This window comes from Malaclemys terrapin, chromosome 16, assembly GCF_027887155.1.
Source record: "Malaclemys terrapin pileata isolate rMalTer1 chromosome 16, rMalTer1.hap1, whole genome shotgun sequence".
NCBI classification, from domain to species: domain Eukaryota; kingdom Metazoa; phylum Chordata; order Testudines; family Emydidae; genus Malaclemys; species Malaclemys terrapin.
In genome coordinates, this window is record NC_071520.1 from 16,870,853 (window position 1) to 16,896,807 (window position 25,955).

At 43.6% G+C, this 25,955-nt stretch overlaps 2 protein-coding genes across 7 annotated transcripts in view; one reads left to right on the forward strand and one right to left on the reverse strand.

Annotated features, from left to right (window-relative positions):
- COMT (catechol-O-methyltransferase) overlaps positions 1–4,676 on the forward strand; it is a 31,531-nt gene extending 26,855 nt beyond the window's left edge. For all 3 annotated transcript variants that reach the window (XM_054006887.1, XM_054006888.1, XM_054006886.1), the window contains exons 4-5: positions 491–622; positions 3,363–4,676. In XM_054006887.1, coding sequence (XP_053862862.1) covers positions 491–622; positions 3,363–3,542 — 312 coding nt within the window. In that variant the 3' untranslated portion in view covers positions 3,543–4,676. The remainder of the gene's footprint in view (positions 1–490; positions 623–3,362) is intronic.
- A 5,704-nt stretch (positions 4,677–10,380) lies between these two features.
- Positions 10,381–25,955, reverse strand: part of ARVCF (ARVCF delta catenin family member) — a 426,585-nt gene continuing 411,010 nt past the window's right edge. The window contains exons 19-21 of one of the 4 annotated variants that reach the window (XM_054006116.1): positions 22,162–22,253; positions 19,223–19,336; positions 10,381–16,457 (exon numbers count right to left, since the gene is read on the reverse strand). In XM_054006116.1, the coding sequence (XP_053862091.1) occupies positions 19,235–19,336; positions 22,162–22,253 (194 nt within the window). In that variant the 3' untranslated portion in view covers positions 10,381–16,457; positions 19,223–19,234. Of the gene's footprint in view, positions 16,510–19,222; positions 19,337–22,161; positions 22,254–25,955 lie in introns of all 4 variants that reach the window. The other 3 variants (XM_054006117.1, XM_054006118.1, XM_054006119.1) reach the window with 3 other exon arrangements.

Below are 25,955 nucleotides of genomic sequence, written 5' to 3' on the forward strand. Positions count from 1 at the left end.
GGGGCCCAAGTGAGAGCAGGGATTGCAGTTTGAGTTTCCCCAAACTGCATGAGCTATTCTCACAAGTTTCCAGCTATCTGAGCCAGAAGAAGAACACACAGCGGCAGGCTCTGTTCCAAACTAAATAACCCGTCTTTTTAACCTCTCTTCTGTACATTCTATTTGCTTTGGACAAGGAGGTTTGATTGAGCTGTGACTGCAATTCCAAGCCAAGCCACACACTGTTTTCAGCAAGGGATTCCCTTGTCACCAGCAGAGAGTCACTCTTCCCAGCAGAGCCAAGGTCACAGACTTCTTATAATTGCAGGGAGAAAAAATAATTGAGTCAATTTATCAAAAAAGCCCATGTGATCCAAAGCCAGCCAGCAGCTGAAGTTATCCACCAAGGCTATTAACATGGTCACGGAAGCCTGACTGCAACTTAAAGGGTGAGGGGCATTGTGCTTAAAACAAGGTGCACAGATCAACATGAGATGAATTTGCTTTTCAGGTGAAAATTCTAGAAGGCCCTTCGGAGACAATTATCCCACAGCTGAAGAAAAAGCATGAAGTGGACACACTGGATTTCGTCTTTCTCGACCATTGGAAAGATAGATACCTGCCAGACACCATCCTGCTGCTTGTGAGTTGGAATGATTTCAGCCCTAAAACCCCCATAGTGAATATCCAGATGTCTGTAAGATCTTCCCACAACATTCGGGCAGTGTGTGTTTTCTATAGCTATAGCGGGGCACTTGCCAGAGGAATGTTTAACAACCAACCAGCCATGTGGTGAAAAGGGATGGAGCTTTGGGGCTGGAGTCACAACAGTGCGAAGTGCCCTTGCCTCCCCTATTATTGTCAATGGGAACGGAGGGTGCTCAGCACTTCCCAGGGATTGTTCAGCCACTTGCAGGATCTTCCTATCTGGAAAGGCCTGAAGCTGAATACCCAATGAGAACCAGCCACAGACACTGGAGAAGTACAGGTTTGGGTCTGAACGTCATGACTTAAGTCTTTCCCTATCAGATTAAGCCAGGACACCTGATCCAAATGCCCTGAATTTTGGAGAAGTTCAGACTTCTCCCAGCCTTCACAACACTAATTTCCTGAGGGCAAACACTGTTGTCGGGGTTTGTGTTCCTGGATGAAATTCAATCTTGATAGCACATGTTTGTACCTTCTTTCTGTGAACGTCTGGGGTATCCTTACCATCTGATTGGCTATAAAGCAGCCCTTAGCAAAGGGAAGACTATTCCTAGGACCATGCTAGGCTCTCATTCCAGGAAATGCCATTCAGCCTCTTTCCACCCACAGCTAGACGTGGGGACAGATTCTGTCAGCAACAACGGTAACAGTTAATGACTCTTCATTACAAAATTAGGAGGCTACAATAGCAATAGCAAATTATGGGTTGGCTTTAAACAGCCAGGTAATGAGAAACGAGAGCAGTTGAGGACCCCAGGGTATTTCCAAACGTCAGCAAATAACCCAGTGATAATCACAGCCTCGGTGTTTGTAAAAACAGCGCAAATGCACATAATAGCACAACTCAATAGCACCATTAGACCTGTGATTATCTCTAGAACTAAATGATTAATTGGATGGAAATGCCATTTTTCAGTTACATTCTCCACAAATATCTACCCACTCGCTCTTGTATGAGCCTCTCTGCTGACTGCTTCGCACTAGCCCCAGTCTCCCTCTCTGGCATAGCACCAGTTTCACCACCCCTGTTTGGAGAATACAAGCACTCTGTCTTAGGCTCCCACACTCTCCTCCCTACAAGCAGCTTTTTAAAAAGTAGAGGGTTTCTTTGGGACTTAAACCCACCATTGAATTTACACATCAGGAGCTGGGAGACAGAATATTTTTGTTCTGAAATTCCTTTGCCTCCCAAGAATGTTCATTTTTAAACTTGCTCTGTAACAGTTACCGAGCTCCCAGCTCTTTGGAGGGCTAGAGCACCACTTCCAGCTCTGAACCTTAAAAAAACAAAGCAAAAAAGCCAGCTAAAGCAAAGGATTGAGAATCATATGGCTCCAGCTTCTTAGTCAACAGTTTGATGTGATTACAAACCAGAGTGTTTTGCTTATTCTCTGGAGTCCTTGCAGTGTAACATCACCAAGGGACTTTAGATGGACCGGCTGAAGGAAACACTTTGAATGTTTTTCCAACCTGGCATTTTGAACATCGTTTTTGACAAGCATTTCAGATGGCCCAGGGTGTGGTTTGAGTCCCAGGCAGTTTCCCTTTCACCCAGTTCTAGAAAAGGTCCTTGATACAAAGAGCAGCTGGCAATCATCAGCGGAGTCACAATGACACAGCAGCTAGTGTTGGAAATTACAGCTGGAGAAATGCCCTTTTCACTTGAGTTTCTGAGCTGATTATTAGAAAGTACAGGCCAGAGGATATCGACATACCTCCCAAACCGCCTCTTCTCTTCAGATTGGCACACAATCAAGAGGCGAGCATGGTGAGCTAACCGCTAGTGGCCTCTACAATACTGATGTGCAGGGTAAAAGCCATCCAGGGAGTCTTAAAGATGCAACCCTCCCCATAACTGCAGGGTGGGAAGAAAGCTGATAAGTTGCAGGCTTTTATTTTGAAAATTGCTTGTGTATTCAGATAAGCAATGTCTCTTTGTGAAGGAAGATACAAGAAAGCAAATGATATGGTTGCAGCTTTATTTTTGTTAAACATTGGATGCCCGAGTATATGGCAAGTTAATTATGCCCCTTGAATTCTTGGTAACTTGCCAGCCTGGCCCTCTTTGGGCACTAACCGTGCTCCACGCCCTGTCGCCAGGTTGGATGGGATTGAGGAAGACTGAGCACAGGAAATCTCAGTCCTAAACTGTTTTTCTAGTAGTGGGCGAGGGCCCCGTTGAGACTTTGCTGCCCAGAATGCCAGGCAGCCCCCTCTCTGATGGTTTCACCAGCTTCTGCAAAATTTCAATATTAATCTGAAATCAAAAGGAATGGTCAAGTCTCTCCCTGTGTGAAGAAATCCTTCCAAATGTGAATTACAGAGTTGTCTTCTTAACTCTGCAGAGACCGCCAGAAACAGTAACTTAGGCATGACCTGTCCCCATTCATTTGAATCTGAATCCTAATGCCATCAATTTCCTATCAGCATCATTAACTCTTTTACTGCTGATGATGTTAGCAGAAAGATCCAGCTTTTCAGCTGTTGTTTGCAGAACCTGTAGAGTGTGTCACGGCTATTTTTTCCTGATCAAACCCATGTTGGCCTGTTAGTACAGGAATTCACTTTAGCATGAAATGTCACTACTATGAAAGTGATTTGCACTAGCACGTATCAAACGTTAGCTTCTTCTAAAATGAACAGATTCACCAAGCACAAGTCTCTCTTCTTTCTAGGACCATGGCCTGCTGAGGAAGGGCTCTGTTATCCTGGCTGACAACGTCATTGTCCCTGGGGCTCCAGAGTTCATTAAGTACATCCGCAATAACAACCGTTTTGAATGTACCAACTATCCCGCGCACGTGGAGTACATGAAAGTGAAGGATGCCATGGAAAAGGCCGTGTTTGTGGGATAAAGGGAGTCACTGGTATCCAACTGTTGTTTCAAGTGTTGTAAATGCAACTGCACAGGTTAACTCTGTCTGTGCTTCATGTTTAGCTTTCTGTACTTTTGGGGCTGTAATTAAAGCAAGTTATAATGAAGAAGATGGGTTTAGAGAAGAGGGAAACCAAGGTCTAGCGAGCATGTGCATAAGTAGGGTAGCCAGCCAAAGATTAGATGGAGAGGCCTGTTTTTTTCTCTTTTCAGATGGCTATCTGCATCCAAGATAATATACATTCCCTTAAGGTAATCTGCTTCTTGCCAAACAGCAAAACCAATCTGTTTACTTTGAGTTCAAACCCTACTAGCCAAGAGTGAAACAGACTCAGCAGTCGCTGTGATTTTCTGTGTCCTTAAGCCAAAAGTGACTAATCGCTTCTAAGAGAGAAAGACACAGTTTGCAGGGAAGGAATATTTCAGCAGCTCTTATTTGGCTAAATAACTGGCAATGCACTGCGGTGAAGAATCCTTCAGTTACATCACACACCTTCCTCGCTAGCTCCCAATAAAAATTCATGGTGTTCTGTGCTGGAGAAAACAAAACACACCACAACACAGTTTGATAGTGGGCAAGGCAGACAAGATAATTAATGTGATTGTGGGGGAGGGAGCAGGAAGGCTACACGAAATAAATGGATAAAAATATACATTCGCGGGGTCCTTTGAACGGACAAGTAGCATTAAGGGAGCAGCTTCTTTATAATGAACTACCAAATGCACATAAACCGCCAAGTCCTTGATTAAAATGCTGTTTTCCAATCCTTTGCATTGTACATAACCACTGTAAGCTCTTTGGGGATAGGATATGCTTCTTACTGTAAGCCAAGAGCTGCAAAAATGTAAGGTGCTGGCTGATGATTTATAATAGGACACAACAGGCTGTGCTTTTCTGGGCGATTATTGTACGCTCTGGGTTGTGTTCACATTACAGTAAATATTAAGGATTATTAAGGTACAAGGCCAAACCCAAAGTAACTTTAGTCACCCAAACGGTGCAATAGTCCACTGGCAGGCACTTCTCAGCGTGTCCCATTGCTGTTGCACAACTGGGTGAAAATTCAAAAATTTATAAATAAAATTGAAGGGGAAAAAATGACTTGTGCAGTTACTGAGTGTGTGACTCCATTTTATTCCACATGGACTCCGCCCAGCACTTCCGCTGTAGGTTTCAAGCCAGGGAGCAGCTCCAGAAATAGTCCCTGTCTTCTAAAAGCAGTAGCTATGTACTCCCTCTCCCCTTCCCCGTTGGATTCTCACAGGCATGTTATTTAGCCAGCTGCGTTTGCACTTCGCCTCCCTGAAGTGTTATTTATTCTGGCTCAGGAGCTGGAGAGAATCACATCTCTAAGTCAGTGAAAATGAGCTTGGCAAAGACTTCAAACAATACAACTGGGAAGGAGAGCAAGTTAACCACAGTTGTAAGATCAGATTGAAAATGGACACAGTTAACTAGAGGAACCCTGTGAAAAGTGAGGAGTCTCTGCTGTGCTAGGCCCCAGCCAATCCACAAGCCAGAAACTGGTCTGGTGACTCTCAGGGCAGGTATATAAGCCTCACAGGAGGAACAACAGCTCAGTCTGTTCAACATCACGCTATGGCTTGGAACTCTCTCCTGCCTCAGTGGCAACAGACTCCCCAAACCTTAGCCTGTTCCAGTCTTGCTCTTGCTCCGACCCTGTTTCTAGTCCTGCTCCAGCCTTGCTCCAACTCTGGTCTCATTCCAAACCGGCTCCGGACTCCTGATTCCGGCTCTGAGCCTTGGCTCTCATCACTAGGCCCTACTGCCATGGCTCTGATCACTAGGACTTACCAGGCCCCATCATGGTTTAGGACACCCAGCCAGCTGGTGGATGCATTACTTTCCAAATAGACATAATGAGGCAAAGCCACCATAATTTACCTTGATAAGGAAAATCGCTAATCATGTGTCTTTCTCAGCCTTAAACTCTACTGGATCAGATCCCAGGTCCATCCATTCCAGGACTGACTCTCCAGCAGTGGCCAGTAACTGATGCCTCAGGAGGTAAAAATGTCATATAGTGCCCATAGCTAATAGTTCAGTGCTGTACTGTGCATGGGTGTGTGCGTCATTCCTTTCTGAGCCTCTAGGGGCAGCCATCTCTCACGCTGAAATATAAATGTAAACAACGTATAAGTGCCTAGCTGTAGAGATCATTAGTGATCATGTGCATAACTCACTGGCATGGTATCAAAGCCCTTCTGGTGATTTAAAAGTGTTTGCAAAACACCTGGAGGACACGATTTACAAGCCCATCTACATCGTGGGGGTGAGTGTCCAGCAGCCACTGTTTTAAAGGTCATAACTTTGGCAGGCCTCTTCCATTTTTAGCCTATATGCCTTTGATTGCAGTTAAGTCTCCCTCTCACCACAATCTGTGACTTATTGATATTGATGAAGCCCAACACATGTCAGAGGCTGCATGCCTGGTCTACTCAGAAGCTCTGTATTGTGACGTTGTTGCATGTAAGAATTCTGAAGCAAACCAAGCGCCGTGAGAGCATTTGCATGTCAACAAAGGTTTAGGTGCAGCTTGTGATGCAGTCCTCTGCTGTACTTTGCAAAACAGAATCAGGGAAAAGTGTTCTCATTTTGTAGCCTACAGCCCTTTAAATGTGTTATTATGCAAGGAGAATATCAAGAAAGCAGGACATGGCAGGGAGAAGTACAGAGAAGCCATTAGGTTGGTGTAGATATTACACAGAGTGGATTCCCTCATGGGGCATGGCAGTTTTATTTGGGAAAGAGACAATGTGAGCTCTGTATGCAGTCAGAGCCCCAGCCACTTCTTTTAAGGTCAAAATGAAGTGTTTTCCTCCTATTAGAACTACAGGGCCAGCATTGCTATGGAACGGCTCAGTTCTATTCCGGTTCATGCATCATCAAATTGTTAACCAAGTTCTAAATGCAAGGACAAATTTTACCCTCAGCCAGACCCATGTAACACTATTTATTACTGGTGACCAAGGGCGAAAAGGAAAGAACCTAGCTGAATTTGAATGATTGGCAAACAGAGCTGCTTTTCAGAGTAAAAGCAGACTTTGGATTGTGGAAGCAGTGAAGGCTGTAGGCTATCTGAATAGCCTCCTTTGTACAGGGGTAGATAGCGTCCTAAAGATTCCCAGCATCAATTGAGAGTCAATGCAATATCATCCTATTGCAATGAGTGTCAAAGACAACCCAAATATTCACAATCCTGTTCTCAATGGAACAGTAAATCGAAGCTTGAGTGTTTGATCAAAGACCCTCCGCTTGTAAAGTGCCACTGATGGGAACTACCAATTAAATTCCTCCAGCCAGTTCTCCCAACTCACCTTGCAAATGATCAATTCTAAGCAATCCTAATTGAGATAAATTAGCCCAATGGAAAATATTGGGAGGGCCCAGTGGTAGTGAGCCATGCTACAAGACAGACCGGGTCAGTTCCTACTACAGTATCTCCTCACCCTCCCACCCCACCCCCCATTATGGCTGAGGGCCAGTACACACAAAAACTGGCTTTTTAAACAGGTAAGATGACAGTTGAATGATTGGGGGAGGCAAGGGGTCAACCAAAGTTGCTAACATCCCTTTAACTTTTCATTTACTTATTGTCAGCTTGTACCACAGCCTGGTATTGCCAATGCTGTGCATTACAGTGGAGTCGCATCACAGGCGTATTTAACTTACGTGATTTTAACTATACGCGCTCGGCAAAACAAAACAAAAAAGAGAAAAATAACTATTTAAATACTATACCTGTAGTGCAGGCGATTCCACCCGCCATTCCACTCAGTGAGCGTTTGACTATACGCAATTTTCGCCTTATGCGCTGACTTCAGAACCTAACCCCCACATCAGATGCGACTCGCCTGTAGTTACAAATAAAGCTGTCACAGTAGGAAGCAAAAAAATCCTGGTGAACACCCACTGTGGTGACAGGAAGCTCACTGGAGATTTTGTTGAAATCAGAAACAGACCAGGGCTGTGATATTTCATGTCAATTGTTCCCACGTTAACCTTTCACCTCAGGGACTCCGTTCTCCAGTTTGGCCAGAAGATGATGAGCTGAAAAGGAAACTACTCTGACAGCTGTAAAAGGTCAACTGTAGAAACCACATATTTGTTTTAGCTCAGTATCTTACCTACAGCATCTACCACTTTAGTGCAGCCATAATGAAAACAAAAGTCAGATTCTTTCCTGCAGCGGAACGTTGGCAATACCTACTAGGAGCCAGATTCTGAGAGTAAGAGCCACATCACTTGTAAAATGAGATGTTCGGTCTGTGAATATAAGACCAGCACATGATTTTGCACAACAGCTTGAGATGCATTCTAGACATCTGAGATTTAAAGGAGGGGTAAGTTGAAGATAAACTCCCCAGTACTGCTAACAAGCATCCACAGCTAAAGGTCTTTGGAACCTCAAAAGTGATAACCTATTAATGGTATAATGAAGTTTGACCAGTAATATGATTTACTAATGTTTAATTTCCAGGGAAAACCTCGCCTCCTCACTGCAGGACACTATTGCTGCTAGAGATTTTTGCTGGACCTTTCCCATGCTTGAGTGCAGGTCAGGAAGTGTGACATTATAAGAATGGCAGTACCGGGTCAGACTGAGGTCCATCTAGCCCAGTATCCTGTCTACTGACAGTGGCCAATGCCAGGTGCCCTAGAGGGAGTGGACCTAACAGGCAATGATCAAGTGATCTCTCTCCTGCCATCCATCTCCATCCTCTGACAAACAGAGGCTAGGGACACCATTCCTTACCCATCCCGGCTAATAGCCATTAATAGACTTAACCACCATGAATTTATCCAGTTCTTGTTTGCCACATCAATCTCCCTGTTGATCTGATCAACATTGATGAACCTGCCAGGGAGAGTCAGTACCTCAGAGAAGATCTGTTGTGCAGAGGTTTGTTCTCTATGTTGTCCAAGGTCACAAATATCCAACTCAGCCTGTGACATACAGTTGTTATATAAAAGTTGACAGAAGTGGAAGACTGGATTAGGTCAAACAAAAAGATCTGCTGATACCACCCAAGGATGGTGTTAAGATCATAACTAATAAACAAAATGAATGAAATCAGAAATTAACTAACCTAATCGGTGGACCGAATACAGAGGACATGACCTGTGCCACTCACCACCTCCTTTAGGGGATCCTTAAAAAAGGAGTCTTTGGGGGGAATCAAAATGGTGGAAATTGGTGGACTGGAAGGAGAGAACTTTATCATTATGGCTGCCCCACCATCTCTTGGGATGCCAGGATCCACAACAACACTGTTAGGCCTTCATTGTCCTGACCAATCCAGGCCAGAGAGAGGGAACCAATAACGTCATCACTTCTACCACTTGGGTTAAGTTCTGAATAGCACCTGAAATGGGAGACTTGGGTTCCTGCTGTTACCCCTCCTTCACGTGTCCTTGACCTTTCTCCACCTTATTTCTTCTCTTTTCTAACTTTCTCAAATCCCCTTCTGTCTAGTAAGTGTCTGGCTTAGCCAGACAAGGCTGCATCTTTTACAACACTGCTGTAGCTCATTACCAGATAGGCAGCTAAAAGCAACGCCCTACACCTCGCAATGCTCGTACTGGTTTGCTAGGTCTTGCCGGTGGCTGATAAAACCATGTGCGGTACTGAGTTGTTTCAGGAAGGAAGTTGCAAGTGAGTCAGCACCAGAGACAGAAACTGCATTTTCTACCCTGGTTGTTCTTTGCTGTCATTTTTTGTGTCCATTTGTCTTGTTTGATCTTGAAGAGAATGGGACTGGACTTTGTCAGCAGTCCAGACCAGCTCAACTAACTTCTCTTTTCCCCAAAAAGAACAGTTATCATGATCTAAAAGACTGTAAAATGGGGCACGTTTGGGGGTTCCCTATAAAAACTTTCTACTACTGAAGGAAAAGGGAATGAGAAATATTGTAAAATGAAAGCCTTACTACACTTTACATTTGAAATGCTTTGACTGGCTCTCTCTCTCTCTCTTTATAAAATGTTTAATGGTGATGAGACTAAGCAGGTTGAGGTCTCTATATTTAAAACCTTGAACCATGTTTAACTCTTTAGTGTTGTACAGTGATAGGATCACGTTAACACCTTTGATTGCCTGGGCCCAGCTATTCCATCAAAATTAACACAACAGATCTGTCAGCAATTGGCCATGTCATGTACTGGGAAGTTGTCTCCTCAGCTTCTGGGTGGGTCTCCCTTCCCCACAGCAGTAAAACTAAATGATCTAATATACCCTAAAAGCATGTAAAAAAGAAAAGCGCAAGAGAGAAGTCTCTCACATCTTACCCAAAGCTTGCATTTAGTGCCAGTCAATTCCTGGGATCTCTGATTTTTTTTTAAACCACACACACACACACACACACTTAACAGCCATGTGACGTGGTGTACTAAAATATTTTATTAGCAAGCGTGGTGAAAGGTCAGTGACCTCACACATGGTAAAGCCATCAGTAAGATATGCTTGTCCAAATGTGCAGTCCTTTGAACAGACCCATGCAGATGTCTGTCCCCCCCCGCCCCAGAAACACCCTTGTGTCTTAATAAACCCATGATCTACACTCCAAAGTCATTATATGGCTTTCTGCTACGCTGACATAAGCCACAGAATTACTGTTTCCAGCTGCAGTACATTAAAGCATACGCCAATCACTTTCATTACCAGAGGCTTTTTCGCAGCACACTGCTGGCCTGCGCTTGGGTCCCGCTACTCTGTACCCTGGCTGAATGATGTTATGTGGCAGAGAATATTTAGGACATCTGATGTAACAAATACAAATAACCAATGGCACACATGTTCTTTCCAGGCATGGTTTATTGAAAACACACCAAACTGTTATCCTACATACCTGGTTTCTAACAAGCATTCTATTTATCGGTGTTATGGAAAATTCCTATAATAATACATTCTGTTATGGTAACATTTGTTCTATGAAAGCATAATTCACCTTTTATTCCCCCCCGTCTTACTCTTAAAATAAAACCATTCTAAGTGTTCCAGTTTATAGTACAGTGTAAATACAATGCAAAGCCCCACCAATCTAAACTACAGTGATAATGTCGAGTAGTATTACAGAAAACACATTGGTGATTTTTTTTTTGTTTATTTTCCTACCATGAAAATTTTAAGGCACATGATAGTTACAAACACATTAGCTACTAATTACCAGTAAGCTTCTTAGTCTAGTTATGTTTTTGTTTTGCTGAACAATTATATCCTCAACTGGATTGGCAGGTTTTGCAGCATAGGCTCTTTCCTCCTCATCACTCATTGCGCAATCGTGTTTCTGAACATTCTACCCCAATGTAAATTTAAGACAGGAAAAAAAAGTTTATAATACTGTCCCTTAATGCACTAGACTAGTTACTGTACCGATAATCAGAGGGAAACCTTTCTGTGAAAGGTAAGGAAACATCAGCGTTTTAGGAGCAGAACAGTGAAGAGACTTTGCCAGAAACTATCCCTCTATAAACACCTTCGAAAGTATGGGAGGGGGGAGAGAGATACACCCAACCCCAACAGCACAAAAGCATGGGCTGAAGCTATTAGCACATTATGTTTTTCAAAGAAAGAGTGAGCCCATGAGGAGTGTCAGAGCAGGAAGTAATAAAATCAATCTCATTATTATGGCCTTTGGCCTCCGCTGTCTAGGGACTTATAATGCACCCATCCCCCTTGGTAATCAAGCCTAAACCGCACAATAAGCCACAGGTAAGTGACAAAATTGCAACACTCACCATCCTAATGTTCTGGGAGTTGCACCCAGGTGAAAAAGTGCTTTACATATCACAAGCACTGTATTTAGCAGGCCATGCGTCACCAATTCTCATCAGTATTGGCAAGCGCTTACTGGACTGGTGGAACCACACTTGCAAACCACTGCTTCCTCTCTCTCTCTCTATCCTGGGCCAGTTCCTGTCCCCAAACCCATTCATGATGTTTTGGAGACAGTGCTGCTCTGAGAGCTGTAGGAGGAATCCCTAGGTGGTAAAGAAGGGTGCTGCTGGCTCTGTGCCATTCACTCTCCCCTCTGTAGGGGGCATTCCTGAGAACAAAGCTAGGGGTGGCCAGAGCACACCAAACTCCAGGAATCTACAGCTGGCAAACCCATCTGTGGGCCACCAGTCCAGCCACTAGTCTTTGGGCCCCTCCAAGTTATGTAGAGGGGCGAACTGGCACTTGGCCAGCTCCAGAATCAGGAGAGCAGAAAGGTGGCTTAGCTTGGAGCCCCATATTTCCCCACCCCTCCCAGAATCGTGCACTGAGCACAGCCTGGCCCACCATAGGTATCTATAGGAACCTATTGACTGTTACAGCTATTACTCCAACACACAGCAGCCAAACCTACAATCACAGGGGGCTCCTGAGTCATGCCAGTCCCAGCAAAGTCAGCGCTTGTTTTCTTCAGTGGTCACAACATAGTGCCAGGGGCTGCGCTACGGCTGCGTCCAGGGACAGAGCTCTGTGGGATAACTTGAGTCCCTGAGGGAATCAAACTATCCCCCATTTATCACAGCCCTCTAGCCGAGGCAACAGCGGTTCCCTCCTCCTCCCGGTCAACAGGAAGCCTGCACCCACTGTCCTGCTAGCTTCCTCCACAAGGACACACTAGAAACTCTGGTGTGTTTTTTCTAGCCCTTGCTCCTATGTGGGCCTGATCTCTGGCTGTCATAGTGCAGGTGTCTGGAGCAAACAGTAGGGAGGAGGTTGCATGCTTAATCCTGAGACCTGACTGAACTGAGACCTGGAGCTGCTTCACTTCAGGCTGATTTTCTCTCACACATTATTGCTTTCCCACCTCTGCATTCAAAACCTACTAAAATGCCTAGTGCTTCCTTCATTCACAGTCCCTATCTTCTCAAATGAAGCCCATACATAGTTGGGAAGCAACAGGTGGGTTGTAGGGGGGAGGGATTGGCAGGGGAGGTGAAAGGACCCAGTAGGTTATCAACTAGCTATAGAACATACGAATGGCCATACTGGGTGAGACCAAAGGTCCATCCAGCCCAGTATCCTGTCTACCAACAGTGGCCAATGCCAGGTGCCCCAGAGGGAGTGAACCTAACAGGCAATGATCAAGTGATCTCTCTCCTGCCATCCATCTCCACCTTCTGACAAACAGAGGCTTGGGACACCATTCCTTACCCATCCTGGCTAATAGCCATTAATGGACTTAACCTGCATGAATTTATCTATTTCTCTTTTAAACCCTGTTATACTCCTAGCCTTCACAACCTCCTCAGGCAAGGAGCTCCACAGGTTGACTGTGCACTGTGTGAAGAAGAACTTCCTTTTATTTGTTTTAAACCTGCTGCCCATTAATTTCATTTGGTGGCCCCTAGTTCTTTTATTACGGGAAAAAATAAATAACTTTTCCTTATTCACTTTCTCCACACCACTCATGATTTTATATACCTCCATCATATCCCCCCTTAGTCTCCTCTTGTCCAAGCTGAAAAGTCCTAGCCTCTAATCTCTCCTCATATGGGACCTCATACAGTATAGCTACCATACATCGGCCCTGCACCAATACATTTCTGTAAGAGTGTGCCTCTCACAGGTGAGCCCACCCTCTGCAACATGCTTTCCCTGCCGCTTGATTAAATGTGATGCTAGGATTGATCAGCCGTGTCATTTTAAAGTAGAGAGTTTCCTAATTTGGTCTATGGCTGGTGGGAGGTGCTGCCAACACTGGAGGCCATTCTCATGTCTAAGTCAGCCTTGGGATCCCTCTCTCTGCTCAATGTCCAGGGAAAGGCTTGCAGGAGAGGAGCAGAAGAAAAGCAATGAAATGTACAGGATTAAATTCTTGTTATTGCTACATACTCTGAGTACATCTTCATTGTGGTGAGTGTGGTCAGAGCCCAACTGCTCCTGTTAACAGTCCTGATATTTTGCCTCTTGGTATAAACACCGCATACTATTAACTGGGGGGGGGGGGAAGGTGAGGTGTCTTCTACTCAGTAGCAAGAAGCCTTGCAAACAAAGCAGTCACAAAAAGACTAAGCAGGAAACAAGGTAAAAGAACAATCAGCCACAAATTATTCCAAGCATCCAGTTCCATTCCTTCTAATGGGGTAGGATGGTTTCTGCTTAGAATATAAAACACGATCTGCTTCTCAAACACCCCTGGGTTTTTGGTTCGCACCATTATAGAGAGGCCATTTGCCCAATCTGGATTCTGATCCAGATTTTGAACATCCCTATACCATGGGTGTTTAGATCTAGGTTTTTGCTGGGGTCTCTCTCTAGATAGGAGATCATTTAAGTTTATTGCCCTGTCTCATCTCCCCAGGGTGTTTCCTACAGCCTTCCCCTTTTGCCATTCTCCCTCCTAACCTCTCCTTGGCTTTGGAATATTTGTAGAATAACTACATCGCAAAGACTTAGCAGAAAAGCCTTGCAACATTTGGCTAGTTATTTGCAGTAATCTTTTGCTGAGACTCCTTTGGTAAATACAATACTTTGATAAAAATAACCAGGGACAGATTGATGCCAGAGTCTCTTGGGACCTTTCCTTATGCACTTCTAATAGGTTACAAAGAAGGTTCCATTGCTAATTGCTGAAGCAAGTTTTTTTTTTTTAAATCCTTTCATATACAAAAAGAACACACAAGGTACAGAAACCAAAGCAGTATAAAACTCTTCTGTGTAACAGCCTGGTTAAAAGGGTCTCCACTTATTGGTAGAACAAGTATGAAAAGAGCACCATTGTTAGAATATACAGTAAAACTATGTGTCTGGTTTCACTCTCTATGGTTTACATCTACATGAAGAAAGAACTCCCCGCCCATCAGAATCCAAATGGTCATAGATGGATCTGTCTTTGCCTCCCTCAACCAGCTAAGCGTCTTTGACCTCACAGGACTCTCTCACAAGGGTAAACATAACCAATGACTGTAATATTACTTTGCTCCTAGCAACATCACCTTTCTTAGGACCCAGATGTAACCCCTCTGTGCGTGAGATGGGAAGGGGGAGCAAGTTAGTGTGTGTAGCTTGGGCATCAGTCTTTCCCTGAACCAATAGTCCTCCTGCATACTACTTCACACCATTTTGGCAACCTATCCTCTGCACAACTATACGCGCATATATATATATATATATATATATATATATTTATTTTTATATATGTATTTGTCAAATTTTATTATACTCAAGAAGATACAAAGCTCTTGATGCTTGCTTTTTTTTAGTTTTTTAATTTTGTACAAAAAATTAGACGTTTACTATTACAGTAATATTTTGTTTTTTGTTGTGGGTTTTTTATTTTTAAATTACAAAGGAAACGGCAGGCACTGAAATCCCAAAATTAAGTTTGCTTGATTCAAAAATGTGCTTTCCAATCACACTGTATTTAAGAACTTGTAGGTGTAAACATGGCAACCAAATGACAATGGTAACTAAACAAAGTAAGTAAAAGGTATCCATCCAATGCTAGGAGAGAGATTTGAGTCTTGTTTTCATCCTTCTCCCTCATTGGATCAAAACCCGAAGGAAATCAGTGATTTCCATTTAATACATAGCATCATCAGATAGCGTATGTGTAAAATGTGACTGTGGGGGGCAAAAATTCACCCTTGTGCAGAGAGTCTGCCTACGGCCTACCAGGTGGCTTTGAGTAGACCCTCAGCAAGCGGCTGAATTTGACCCTTACTTAAGTGTGCAACCTCAAAACAAAAAACAAAAAGCAACACAACAAAACCAGGATGATGATTTCTTTAAAAAATATATCAGTTCCCTTTGTAGCACTTTTCATCAGGCTCGACAGCCCAAAACACGCATGGATCCAATAACAACTGAGTCTATCATCAAAAATACAAGGGGCTGACCCCTCTGAAGATTACAGTATGTTCTAATGGGAACTCCCTAATGAGGAAGCTTCCATTCTTCCCCTATGTGTTAACAGCTATGGGAAATAAAATTATGTTAAAGATTAAATAACCATTAACCCAACATCAACACTGGGGGTGGGGGAAAGCAACTCCTTCACAGCAATCATCATGAGCAACAAAAATAAAAAAAGACAGCCAACTCCATTTCTCAGCACAGATTTCTGAATTGGGACAGTGAAACCTTCAACAAACTGTTTACATATGTGGAAGTAAAAATAGAACCATTACAGAAGTCAAAAGGCAGAAGTATTTTACACCAGAATATAATGATAATATAGCACAGTGTGATGTCGCTTACTCTAATAGCAGATTATACAGCTCGCATCAACTTCGCGGTCTACGTTCCAGTTCGTTCAACCAGCGTAAATAGTTTCTCTCCTTTCATTAAAATCCAACAAACCCACTCAACATTCCTGCATTTCTTGTGGAAAAAAACAAACAAAAAACCCCCCAAAAACAAATAAAAGCTCAAAACCAAAAAAACCAAACTCCCTAATATAAAAATCTTTTAAAAATTAAATTCACAGTTCAAAACAAAACCCAAAAAAACAAAAACAAATGAAAAGTGCTAGTTTCCTCATGACTATACCTAAGATATATTTCAAATATTCTGCAGTTCCTCTTTCACTTGCAAAGCTGTCCTCTTTCCCACCACGTGACCTTCTCTTCTCATCCTTGGCACCATCCTCATTTAAGAGTCATCTAAGAACCTAACCAGTTAGATGTAAGCTTGGATTCTTTCTTTTTTGAGCGGGGAGGGAGGTGGCTGTGTCTGGTGGGAATGTCATTGAGTTTTAAAAAGCAAACTGTCTTGCTGTAAGGCATGGTGCTCCGGGGGTTGGCTGATGGCAGTTGTCTGTTTTCTCCCCACACCCTCCTAGAATCTGCAGACTGTTCACTGATGCAGCGCCCTCCGAATCTGAATGGCAGTGGTGATTAATGAGATCCTCTGTGTTGGTTGAAATTTGTTTTTTCCCCCTCAGTAAAAAAAAAAAAAAAAAAAAAAAAAAGAAGTAGTTGGACTCTAGCCCTGGAAAATAAAGCCATAGCTGATTAATAGATGAAATAATCACCTGTGTTGATCTCCAGCACATACAGTATGAGCTCAGGTAGCAGGACCGCTGCAAGTGTCCACCCCCCTCCTCCACCCCCAATGTCATAGTTCCTTTAAGGACAGAAATTAGCAACAAACAACACCAAAAATTCACCCTACGTTTAAAAAGGCACCTTCACCCTCTCTCGATGCCTCCTCCACTCCCAAGGATCACTGGACAAATGTGGGACTACTGTGTGCTGTCAAAGCTTTAAATCTCAATCTTCTGGGGAAGGGACCACGACTTCCTACTGCACCTAGCACCGTGGGGCTCTGCTCTTGGTTGGAGTACTACCACAATACAAATAATAAATAATCTATGGCAACAGCAGAGCCCCCAGGGTTTCACATGTGTAGTAGTTGGATGGGGTGAATTTTCAGGGCAGTGCCCAGGGAATTCAGATGTGCGAACCCCATGAATTGTGTCTGACCTTGCTCCCCGTACTCTGGAGAGACTTCCAACTTGCTTTCAATGAGAATTTCTCTTAAGGAAGGACTTCAGGGTCAGGCCTCTGATTCCTAATGCGCCAGACTGAAAGCATTGTCCTAAGGGGGCACCAGGAAGTCTAGTGGCTTTTGTGCTCTAGCTTTTCACTTTTTGAGAGCTGGACTCAACTCTTCAATCAAGTGAGCAGGAATCTGCTGGTTATATCCCAGTCACCTGTGGGTCTGCATCATTAAATCACCCAGTTGGTGTTCTCTCATCCAGCATGACTCAGGACTGGAACAGTAAGAGCGCTGCAGATAAAGAGTGAGGTGCAGAGCTGCAGTGGCAAAGGGTCTGCTGGTGCTACCACTGCTCACGGCCATATGCATTTAATGCCCCAACACACATTTAAAAAGAGAAATAAGAGCTTTTCCTTCCCCATCATTTTAAGGTCTTAGAAAAGTAATAAAGTGAATCTAAATTTGAGACCTTGGAAGGTTTCAGGTTTAAAGTTACTTGCCAAGAGTCGCCAAGAGAATGCAAAGAGCCGAGAAGTGCAGCATCACCGGGGCTGTTTATGTTGCAAAGTTACTCTACCAGCTTCACGTGAGATTTTAAAAAACATTCTCCTGGAGGTCTCCAAAGCCCTGCAAATTCACCTCCTACACCTATCTTACCTCTCCCCCCACCCCCCGTCTCCAGTGCTTTATTTAGTCTGTTACCATCGGGAATTTGTGTGACGACAGGGCAAGTCTTCCAGGTTTTCTCAGGAGATGGAGGAATTGCTCTTTGAAACCAGCACCCAGAGGGGGTCAGCAAAGCAGCCAATCAGAAATTTTAATTCTTTAAAGAAGTACTTCTTCTAGAAGTCAGCCTAAAGCCAGGGAAAGGTGCCAGACTGACAGACCCATTTGTCGCCAACACAGGCACAGGATAGACAGTGGGGCAGTGCTGGCTCTACAGCCTGTCAGCGGTTTAAGACCAGAAGAGGGACGGTTATTAGCCAAAGACTGAGTAGGTACTGGGAGAACTAGGGAGACAACTTGGGTGAGGCAATATCTTTTATTGCACCAACTTCTGTTGGTGAGAGAGACAAGCTGTCGAGCTACACGGAGCTCTTCTTCAGGTCTGGGAGAATTGTCCACCTAGCTGGAGAAAGACCTTATACGGGTCTGTTATAGGCTGCAGTGACTAGACGGTTCCAGCCCTTCCCATCAAGGAAACAAGAATGAGTCATGAACTCTGATCCCTCCTATTGTGCTGCACTCGCCTCATGACTTGAGTTTCCGTCTCACTGATTAATGTGATTTCCATGTAGAGAAAAGGACTGATGTTCTGCAGTGCTGAGCAATGGGAGTCATGGGTGCTCACCATCTCTGGAAATAAGGCCTTCAGGGACTGGGTAAGGAGAAGCTGTGTAGTGCAATCCTCATGATTACTAAAGATATTCTTTTCGTCCACAGCCAACCACACAGTCTGTACTACACACAATGCGGCATCTGACGGGCTGCCAGGAGGTGTAACATGGATAACAGACTGGGCAGCAGGAGGCAGATTAGTGACAGCAGGAGTGGTAAAAGCTGGCACAGTTTTAAGGAGCTTGGCACATACGGAAGGTAGAGAACAAGAAGGGGACCAAAAAAAGCCTTGAACTGCAGAGAAGAAGGAGCAGGAGGTGGGACTTGTGGCTCCATGTTTAAATGATTGCTGTTCTCCCCCCTTGAAATTTAATCGTGTGTGTGGTCACCAGCTTTCCCTTGGGGGACAGGACCATGGAATTCTTGGGAGCCTCAGGGGAGATCCATGAATTGTCAGGATGTACTTTTCCTGAGGGCTCAGGCTAAACCTGGTAATGAGTCGGAGGGGCGGGGGAGGGAGAGAAATGGCTGTAAACATTTGAGATCAGTCAGGAAAAACTATATTCAGTTTAATTCCCAGGGCCTAATAGCAGAGATCCTTCACATTTCAGCTGACAGACCATCGGTCAGGATATTAATGCGCTGTCTGGTTATTTGACAGGTTATTATTTAAATCAAACAGCAGTGGTTTATTGTTTTTCATTAAAGATACAGTGTGCAAAATAAACATCCCTTTTCCAATGCATTTTCATTTGCCTAAAAGGAACCAGTTAGCCATTAGCCTTGGAAAGATTCTGCAGCGATACAGATCATGCACAATGAGACAAGGTAATCACTAGCACCAATTACCATTAAAAGGACCTACCATGCATGCAAATTAGACCCAGGAGTCAACAGGCTGGGGTTTAATGTCACGGGCATCCACCAGATTCACCGAAGCCCTGTTACTCCTGTTAATGTTTTTCCTATTTGTGTCATTCTGCAGCAAACAGGGTGAGGAGTTAAAGGCAAAACAGAGCGGATTAATCAAACACAAACATACAAATCAGTCAGCTCAAAGGATTGCAAGGGGGGAATTAGTGGAGAGAGAGAGAAAGAAACAAAATTGGCAAAGGCATGAGCTATTCCAGGCACTGACAAAAGCGTTCGCGGCAGCACTTCACTTCATTGCAATCATTATTCCTAGCCACTCATACAGCCTCTGAGCCACGGTTATTGGATTGTTCACCAGCTAGAAATCAGTACACCCGTTTCTCTTGGATGGGGTAGTGCAAGGGGCATCTAGACTTTGCCCAACTAAGGGCTGCTTCAACAACATGACATGCCACTGAGGTGCTGCCCTCAGGTTCCTAAATCAGACTGTATTTGGGCTGCCCTCCATCTTCAGCAGGGAGGAAGCACAGACTGAGGAAGAGACAGGTCCCAATGCTCCGTCTTAACGCAAGTAATTTCTGCTCCGATCAAGCCAAAGCATTGCACAAAGGAACCACCACTTGCTTCGGTGGGTTGCACCTCAACCTTAGGAAAGATGAAGGTGGCCTTGGGCTGCATTGTACAGCTCTGTGGGCTGTATTTGGCTACCTGTATGTGTCACATGGTAAAAGTAATAAGCACTTGCTAATCCTCTCTCCTCCCACCCTATCCCCCTTTCCTCTGGAAGAAGCATTTTCTGTCATTCCTGCAGAACAGCATCCTAATCTTTGCAGCCATCTCCCCTAGTTCACCCTCCTCCTCAGAATCCTACAGTGTACACTAAGACTGTGGCTGGGTGGATTGGAAAGCTTATACCATTAACCTCTGGTTCAGGCTGGGCCATCTGTTTCCATATCAGAACAACATCTGTGTCAATCAAATGGTATTTCCAAAGCGGGTAACTGGGATTTAGACACCCGATTCCCATCAGTGGCAATCTCAGAGCCTTGTGGCTCAATCTTTGTGTAGCACTTTGGCAATTTACCCTAAAACAGAACCATGAATAATACGAAGTGAATTGCTCCAAAGCACTTAAGATAGAAATTTCCCAGTTTGATCAGGGCTACTAATCAGTAAAACAGGAAAGGACAGAGATGACAAACAAATGAAGGAAGCAGCGACCACTTCCAAAGGCAAAGGTGAAAGCAACCAAAGATTTTGTTTCCTTTCCATCTTTACTAGTGACTGTAAAGCATAAATGCAATTAGCATTCCACATGTTCACACTAAAAGGTGATTCCCATTATATACAGCACGATGGGTGCAAGTTTAGAAATGGATTGTACACAGACTAAATAGGGCAGCTAGTTTTAAACGACAGTGGCTGTTCCCTTGCAGTACAGCTTTAAGGGTCACTGAGGTCTCCTAATCCCTGTACAGCCATAATCTTCACCCATTTACAGTACTGGATAATGGAAGGTCATATTAAAGTAAGATCGGAGGCTGGGCTAACCCAGAGGTCAGTGTTTCAGTCACGCTGCAGCCACATGACGTGAAACTCCTACTCATTCAGGCCGGCTAATAACAGCAAGCTTGCAGGGTGGGTTCGGCACTGGAAGGATATCACAAGACAATGGCTTATATTAATGAGGTTGCTAGACGAGAAGCTTCTGACCAGGTGAAGGTTTTAAATAGCCTTTGAATGAAAAAGGAAAAAACTATTTGTGTCTGAACAATTAAAGTGCGGACTGTGGCTGGCCTCTACCTTTAACAGAGAGGAGGGGTAGCTATGCTCAATCCTGATGGTGAGTGTTTGAGTCCACACGTTAATATATAGACAGACCATCATCACCAGGCAGACGTACTACTGGCTCAGTCTGTGGAAAGATTTTCTGCATGCCTTTGCTCAGGGCCTTGCACTGACTGGAAAGTCTTTCCTTTTCAACTGCTCGGCCATTTACCCTGGAGCATCTGGATCTTCTGGAGTTTCCACAAAACACTGAGGAGATTTCACCACAGATGCTCAGGGCTCCCTAGCACGGAGGTTCCCAACACTCGCAGCAATGTTTTCTGTCACAAACTCTTGTTTCATTGTCTGGTTTTTCCCAGTGCTGACACACAGGAGAGTATGCGGGGGGTTTTTGCGAGGTAGGGAGGAATCCCATGTGCCACTGCACTGCTGGAAGCATAAAGCAACTGCTTATAAAAACTAACCTAAAATTGTGCATGAATGTAAGAAAAATTTAGAGTCAATTACTTGCATGCAGCCTGTTCTGGTAAACGCAATAGCCCACAATGGAAGTGGGAGATTCAAGTCTGACTTTTCAGGAAGAAAACTGCGTGGAAGAAGAGAGTTGGAAATTCATTGTAAAGAAGGCTCTGGGTAAGAGAGACTGACCCATATACAGAGTCCATGTGCAGGAGAGTCTGAGCGAGGGCTGGGAGCTATACACACCACACTGCTTTACAAAGACACACGGGATTTCAGCTACACTCCTTCATGGTTTCCAGGGTGGGAAGTAACTGTTGGATGGGACTATTCTCAGAACAAAGTCTCCTGCGGAGCTATACATTTTAGGGCTGGGGAATAGATCTAGATGGAGGAGCTGGAAGTGATAAAGCAAACACGTTCTTTTGTAAAACCGTTATTTACCTACAGGGACGTGAGCACATCTCCGCTTATAAAACCCTCTCCTGCAGTTGCTCCCTTATTAGAAAGCAGCATTTGCTTCCATTTAAGGCTAACGAGTGCTCACTTACGAAATGGTGCCTTTATAGCGAACCATTTGCAAGCCCCTGCTGAGTACTCGCGACACACGTTCCTTGCTGCCTGACACTGGATGTCCCATTCTGTAATGACATTAAGCAGCCTTTGGAATAGCTGGAAGCTTACTTTTAAAGGCTCTTTTTCCGATGCATCCCCTATATTGTCATTGGTCTTGTATTTGCGCTCTTTGTCCCGGTGATCGATGGTGGAGTACCCATCTGTGAAGGAATGACATGACAATCAGGCAGCAGCAAAACCATGGTACATTTGGCTGTTTTGCATAGTCAAAGAACTAGAGACAGACAGAGACAGAGACAGAGACAGAGAGAGCATTAAACCAAAGACATAGGGATGTGCCTTCCTCCTGGGCTGATGCTCAGCCATTTTATTTTTTAACCACCTTTCTTTTTAAAAATAACTCCTTTTATACCACCACCTCCGTGTCAAATGCTGGTATCTCATTAACAAGCAGCACAGTTTCCATTCGGGCCGGCTGCAGTGTAGTAGTAGTCTGTCCAAGGAAAGCAGCAAGCTGTTACTTCACACCCTGTGGCTAATGAGCTCCAAATCCAGCTGAACTCTTGTGTTCTGAGTTTAACAGCCTGATTAATTGGCTGGGTTCCTTCTCGGAGTGGCATGCAACAAATTCCCACTCCTTCTGAACTTGACTACAAGTAGGACATGACAATATTGGAGACGTCCCCTTTGGAATGATAAGAAAAGCAGCCTGTAGAGTTTTGTGAGCTCTCGATGCAAACCCTGCTGTGCTGGACCTGCCTCTCATTTTGAAATGGCATCTGTGGGGGATTTTTCTCCCTGACAGTTGAAAAGCACTGTGAATACAGGAGTAAACTGGAAAGAAGGGGGTGAAGGGGCTTTATGAAGAAATGCTGTAATTATTTCAGAAACTACGATTCATTGTCAGAGGTTACAAATATTAATTTATTTCTCTGGTGCATCAAGTTTCCCTCATTATCAGGGACAAATATATTCTCCTGCCTGCTTTGACAGCTTTGTAATCTGGGCTAAGTGACAGTCAAATTTATGGTTCTTAATAAGCTTTGTATCTCTCCATGTAATTAAAGGATCATTACAGGTTCTACTTCCTGTCAAACTGTACTCTCCAAAAAGATTTTACATAAAACGTCAGAATGCCTCATGTCTTGGTTTATTGCTTGCATTCAATAGGCCCTCTAATATCTATCAGTCACTCCAGATGTCGTTTTTGTGGGCTACTGGTGAAATAAAAAGTGAGCCATTTTAAGCTGCAGCACGAAAAGCTTTGTAAATGGAGTGACTCTTGGCAAACAGTCTATGGGGCAGCAGTTCTCAAAATAGGGTACACAGGCTGCAATCCAGTTAATTTATAAAAAGATATTGGCTCAGTAAATCAACATATGCAGAAGCCTCGCAGAATGACCAGGTATTTGAGATGGTCCATATGTTTAATTAAGATCAATATTGTATAAAAAGATAATCCATAACTACACTAATTATAATGATTAAGGCAATGTATCGAGTACATTTGATTTATGTGGTGCATAACTTAAATCTTGAAAACCACTGCTATACTTTCAGTTCTCTGCTGACAGTTACGATAACTAGCATCCCTGCTTGTGCCAGTTAGAACAAAAAATTCCAACCATCCACCTAGCCAACACTCCTGGGGGAGCGTACAATAAGTCATTCAGTTTCAAATTACACACACACACACACACACACACACACACACACACCTAGTAACTCACATGCTGATCTAAAAACTTTACAATTCATAGTAAAAGTCATGGGTACATGCTATACATTTAAATGATAGCACAATGGCAGTTGAAAATCGACTCTCCCAAACTCGGTTGTCAACTCAGAAGCAGCCCTTTACATTTGAAAATCATATTTACTTACAAATAACAGATCACTGACATTGTGTAGCGCCTTTCATCAAGAAGGATCCCAAAGCACTTTATAAACAGGTAAACTATAAAGAGAACTGTTCACCCACCACTGAAATGCAATTGCCACGGAGATGATACATGTTTAGTGTTTAACATTTCACAACAGTTTAGGACAGGAGGTAAAGAATATCACCATATACAAATGGGAAAAAAAGTGGATATTTTAAGTAGGCAAAAAACTAGTGTTTAATCAATACACCAGCCCTCAGAATCCTAATCTTAATCAAAGTGATAAAAAATGATCAGGGTCTTTGGGTTTACATCTGAGCTAAAAGGCATTTTGTAGCATGTATTGTCGGTCAGTTGAACACTGATCCCTTGTTAATGGTGTCACACATGTCAGTTTTAATGGATTGTTTGGAGCTAAAAAACACATGCTGAGTTGGGAATATATCAAGATAGCAACTGAGAAAGGAAGTTTGTGCTTAGACTTATTAAAATGAGAACTATCCTGAAGGAGGCTGTACCAGTACAGTAATATCTCAGTGCCCTGAAGGCAATGGCTCTGTGGTGGAATTAACAAACTCAGTTCCTTCCATGTTTCAAGATTAATTCTAAAGATCAAATTTAATTTAGTCTATATGGAATTAACAAGCAATCTGGAGTGTGCCTTAGGAAGGTATAAGCCATTTGGACTTTGGCTGGAGGAGCCTGAGGAACGGAGAGTCAAATATTAACATTATCCATTTTCTTGGAATTTAGTGGAGCAAACCAATTACCTAGAGTTAGTGCATTCCCTGTGAGTTGGCCTTTGAAGGTATTGGTGATGAGATACAGAGAAGTCCCAGTGACCAGGTATAGGTCATTTAAAAGTTTCCAAGAATAGGGATCTAGATAATTTGACAGAAACCTTGGAACCTTGTTTTCTAGAGGTGGTGAACAGATCTGAGTGGACTCTCCTAGGTGAGAGATTCTGTCAAACTGCCTACCTAAGATCAATTTGTATTACAAATACAATTTGTAATAAAGCCACATCAGTATTAATCTGCGGAACAAACGAAGCATTGATTAGATTAGTATTTTTCTCTGAATACTGAACTACAGTCATCTGGGCACAGAACTTCTGATCTTATGCCCTTGACTGCTGAACTAGTTAGTACATAGCTATCCCATTGTGTGATCTTCTTTAAGTTATTGTCTTCCACAATTATTTCAGTCTTCCCTTATGCAAACTACGTATGTACAGTTTATTCATGCCGGGGGGTGCTGTCAGCTGAGATCATGGAAGGTAACATCTTTCTGTTATCCTGACTTTTTGGAAATATTCTGTTTGATTTTCAGCAGTGGCTCAATCTGACTGCAGGTGCAGATGTGAATCGTGAGATATCAGACTATCCAACTTGCAGATACACAGACATTTAAATACAAATATTTGTAGCTGGAAAAACGGAGGCAAATCCACAGCAACACTGAGTGTGTTTATGCTGTTTTACTAAAAGGAAACGGTTGGTCTGTCCCAGATTGCGGTGCCTTTCAAATCTCAAAGTACTTTACAGAACTATGGACTCATCCCTGTTTTATAGATAGGGAAACTGAGGCACAAACCAGTCATAGCGAGTCAATGGCAGAGTCAGGAGCAGAACCGCTATCTCCTGACTCTCAGCCCTGTTCCTTTATACAACACTGCCTCCCATGCAGCATTGCAGCCTTCATCCTGAGAACCTCTTGCCTCTGAAGTGGCTATTAACCGGAAAACCCCTGACTTTTCCCATACCAGAGGAAGGTCAGTAGAAACAGGGCTTAATCCCTGCAATGTTTTCAATTGTTGCTGACAAAGCAGCAGCTCAGGCTTTTAATTGTCCTTCATCTCCATCAGGGCCCTAGCCCCTGAATAAGATGTTCTCACATCCATGCCACAGAGTCTAGCAGCATTTCGAAAGAGAATGTCTTGCATGGACACAGCTTTGCTTTTCTCTTCAGAAGTAGGAGTTCCTCCTGCTGCTGCTGTTCTACATGTGAAGAACAGAC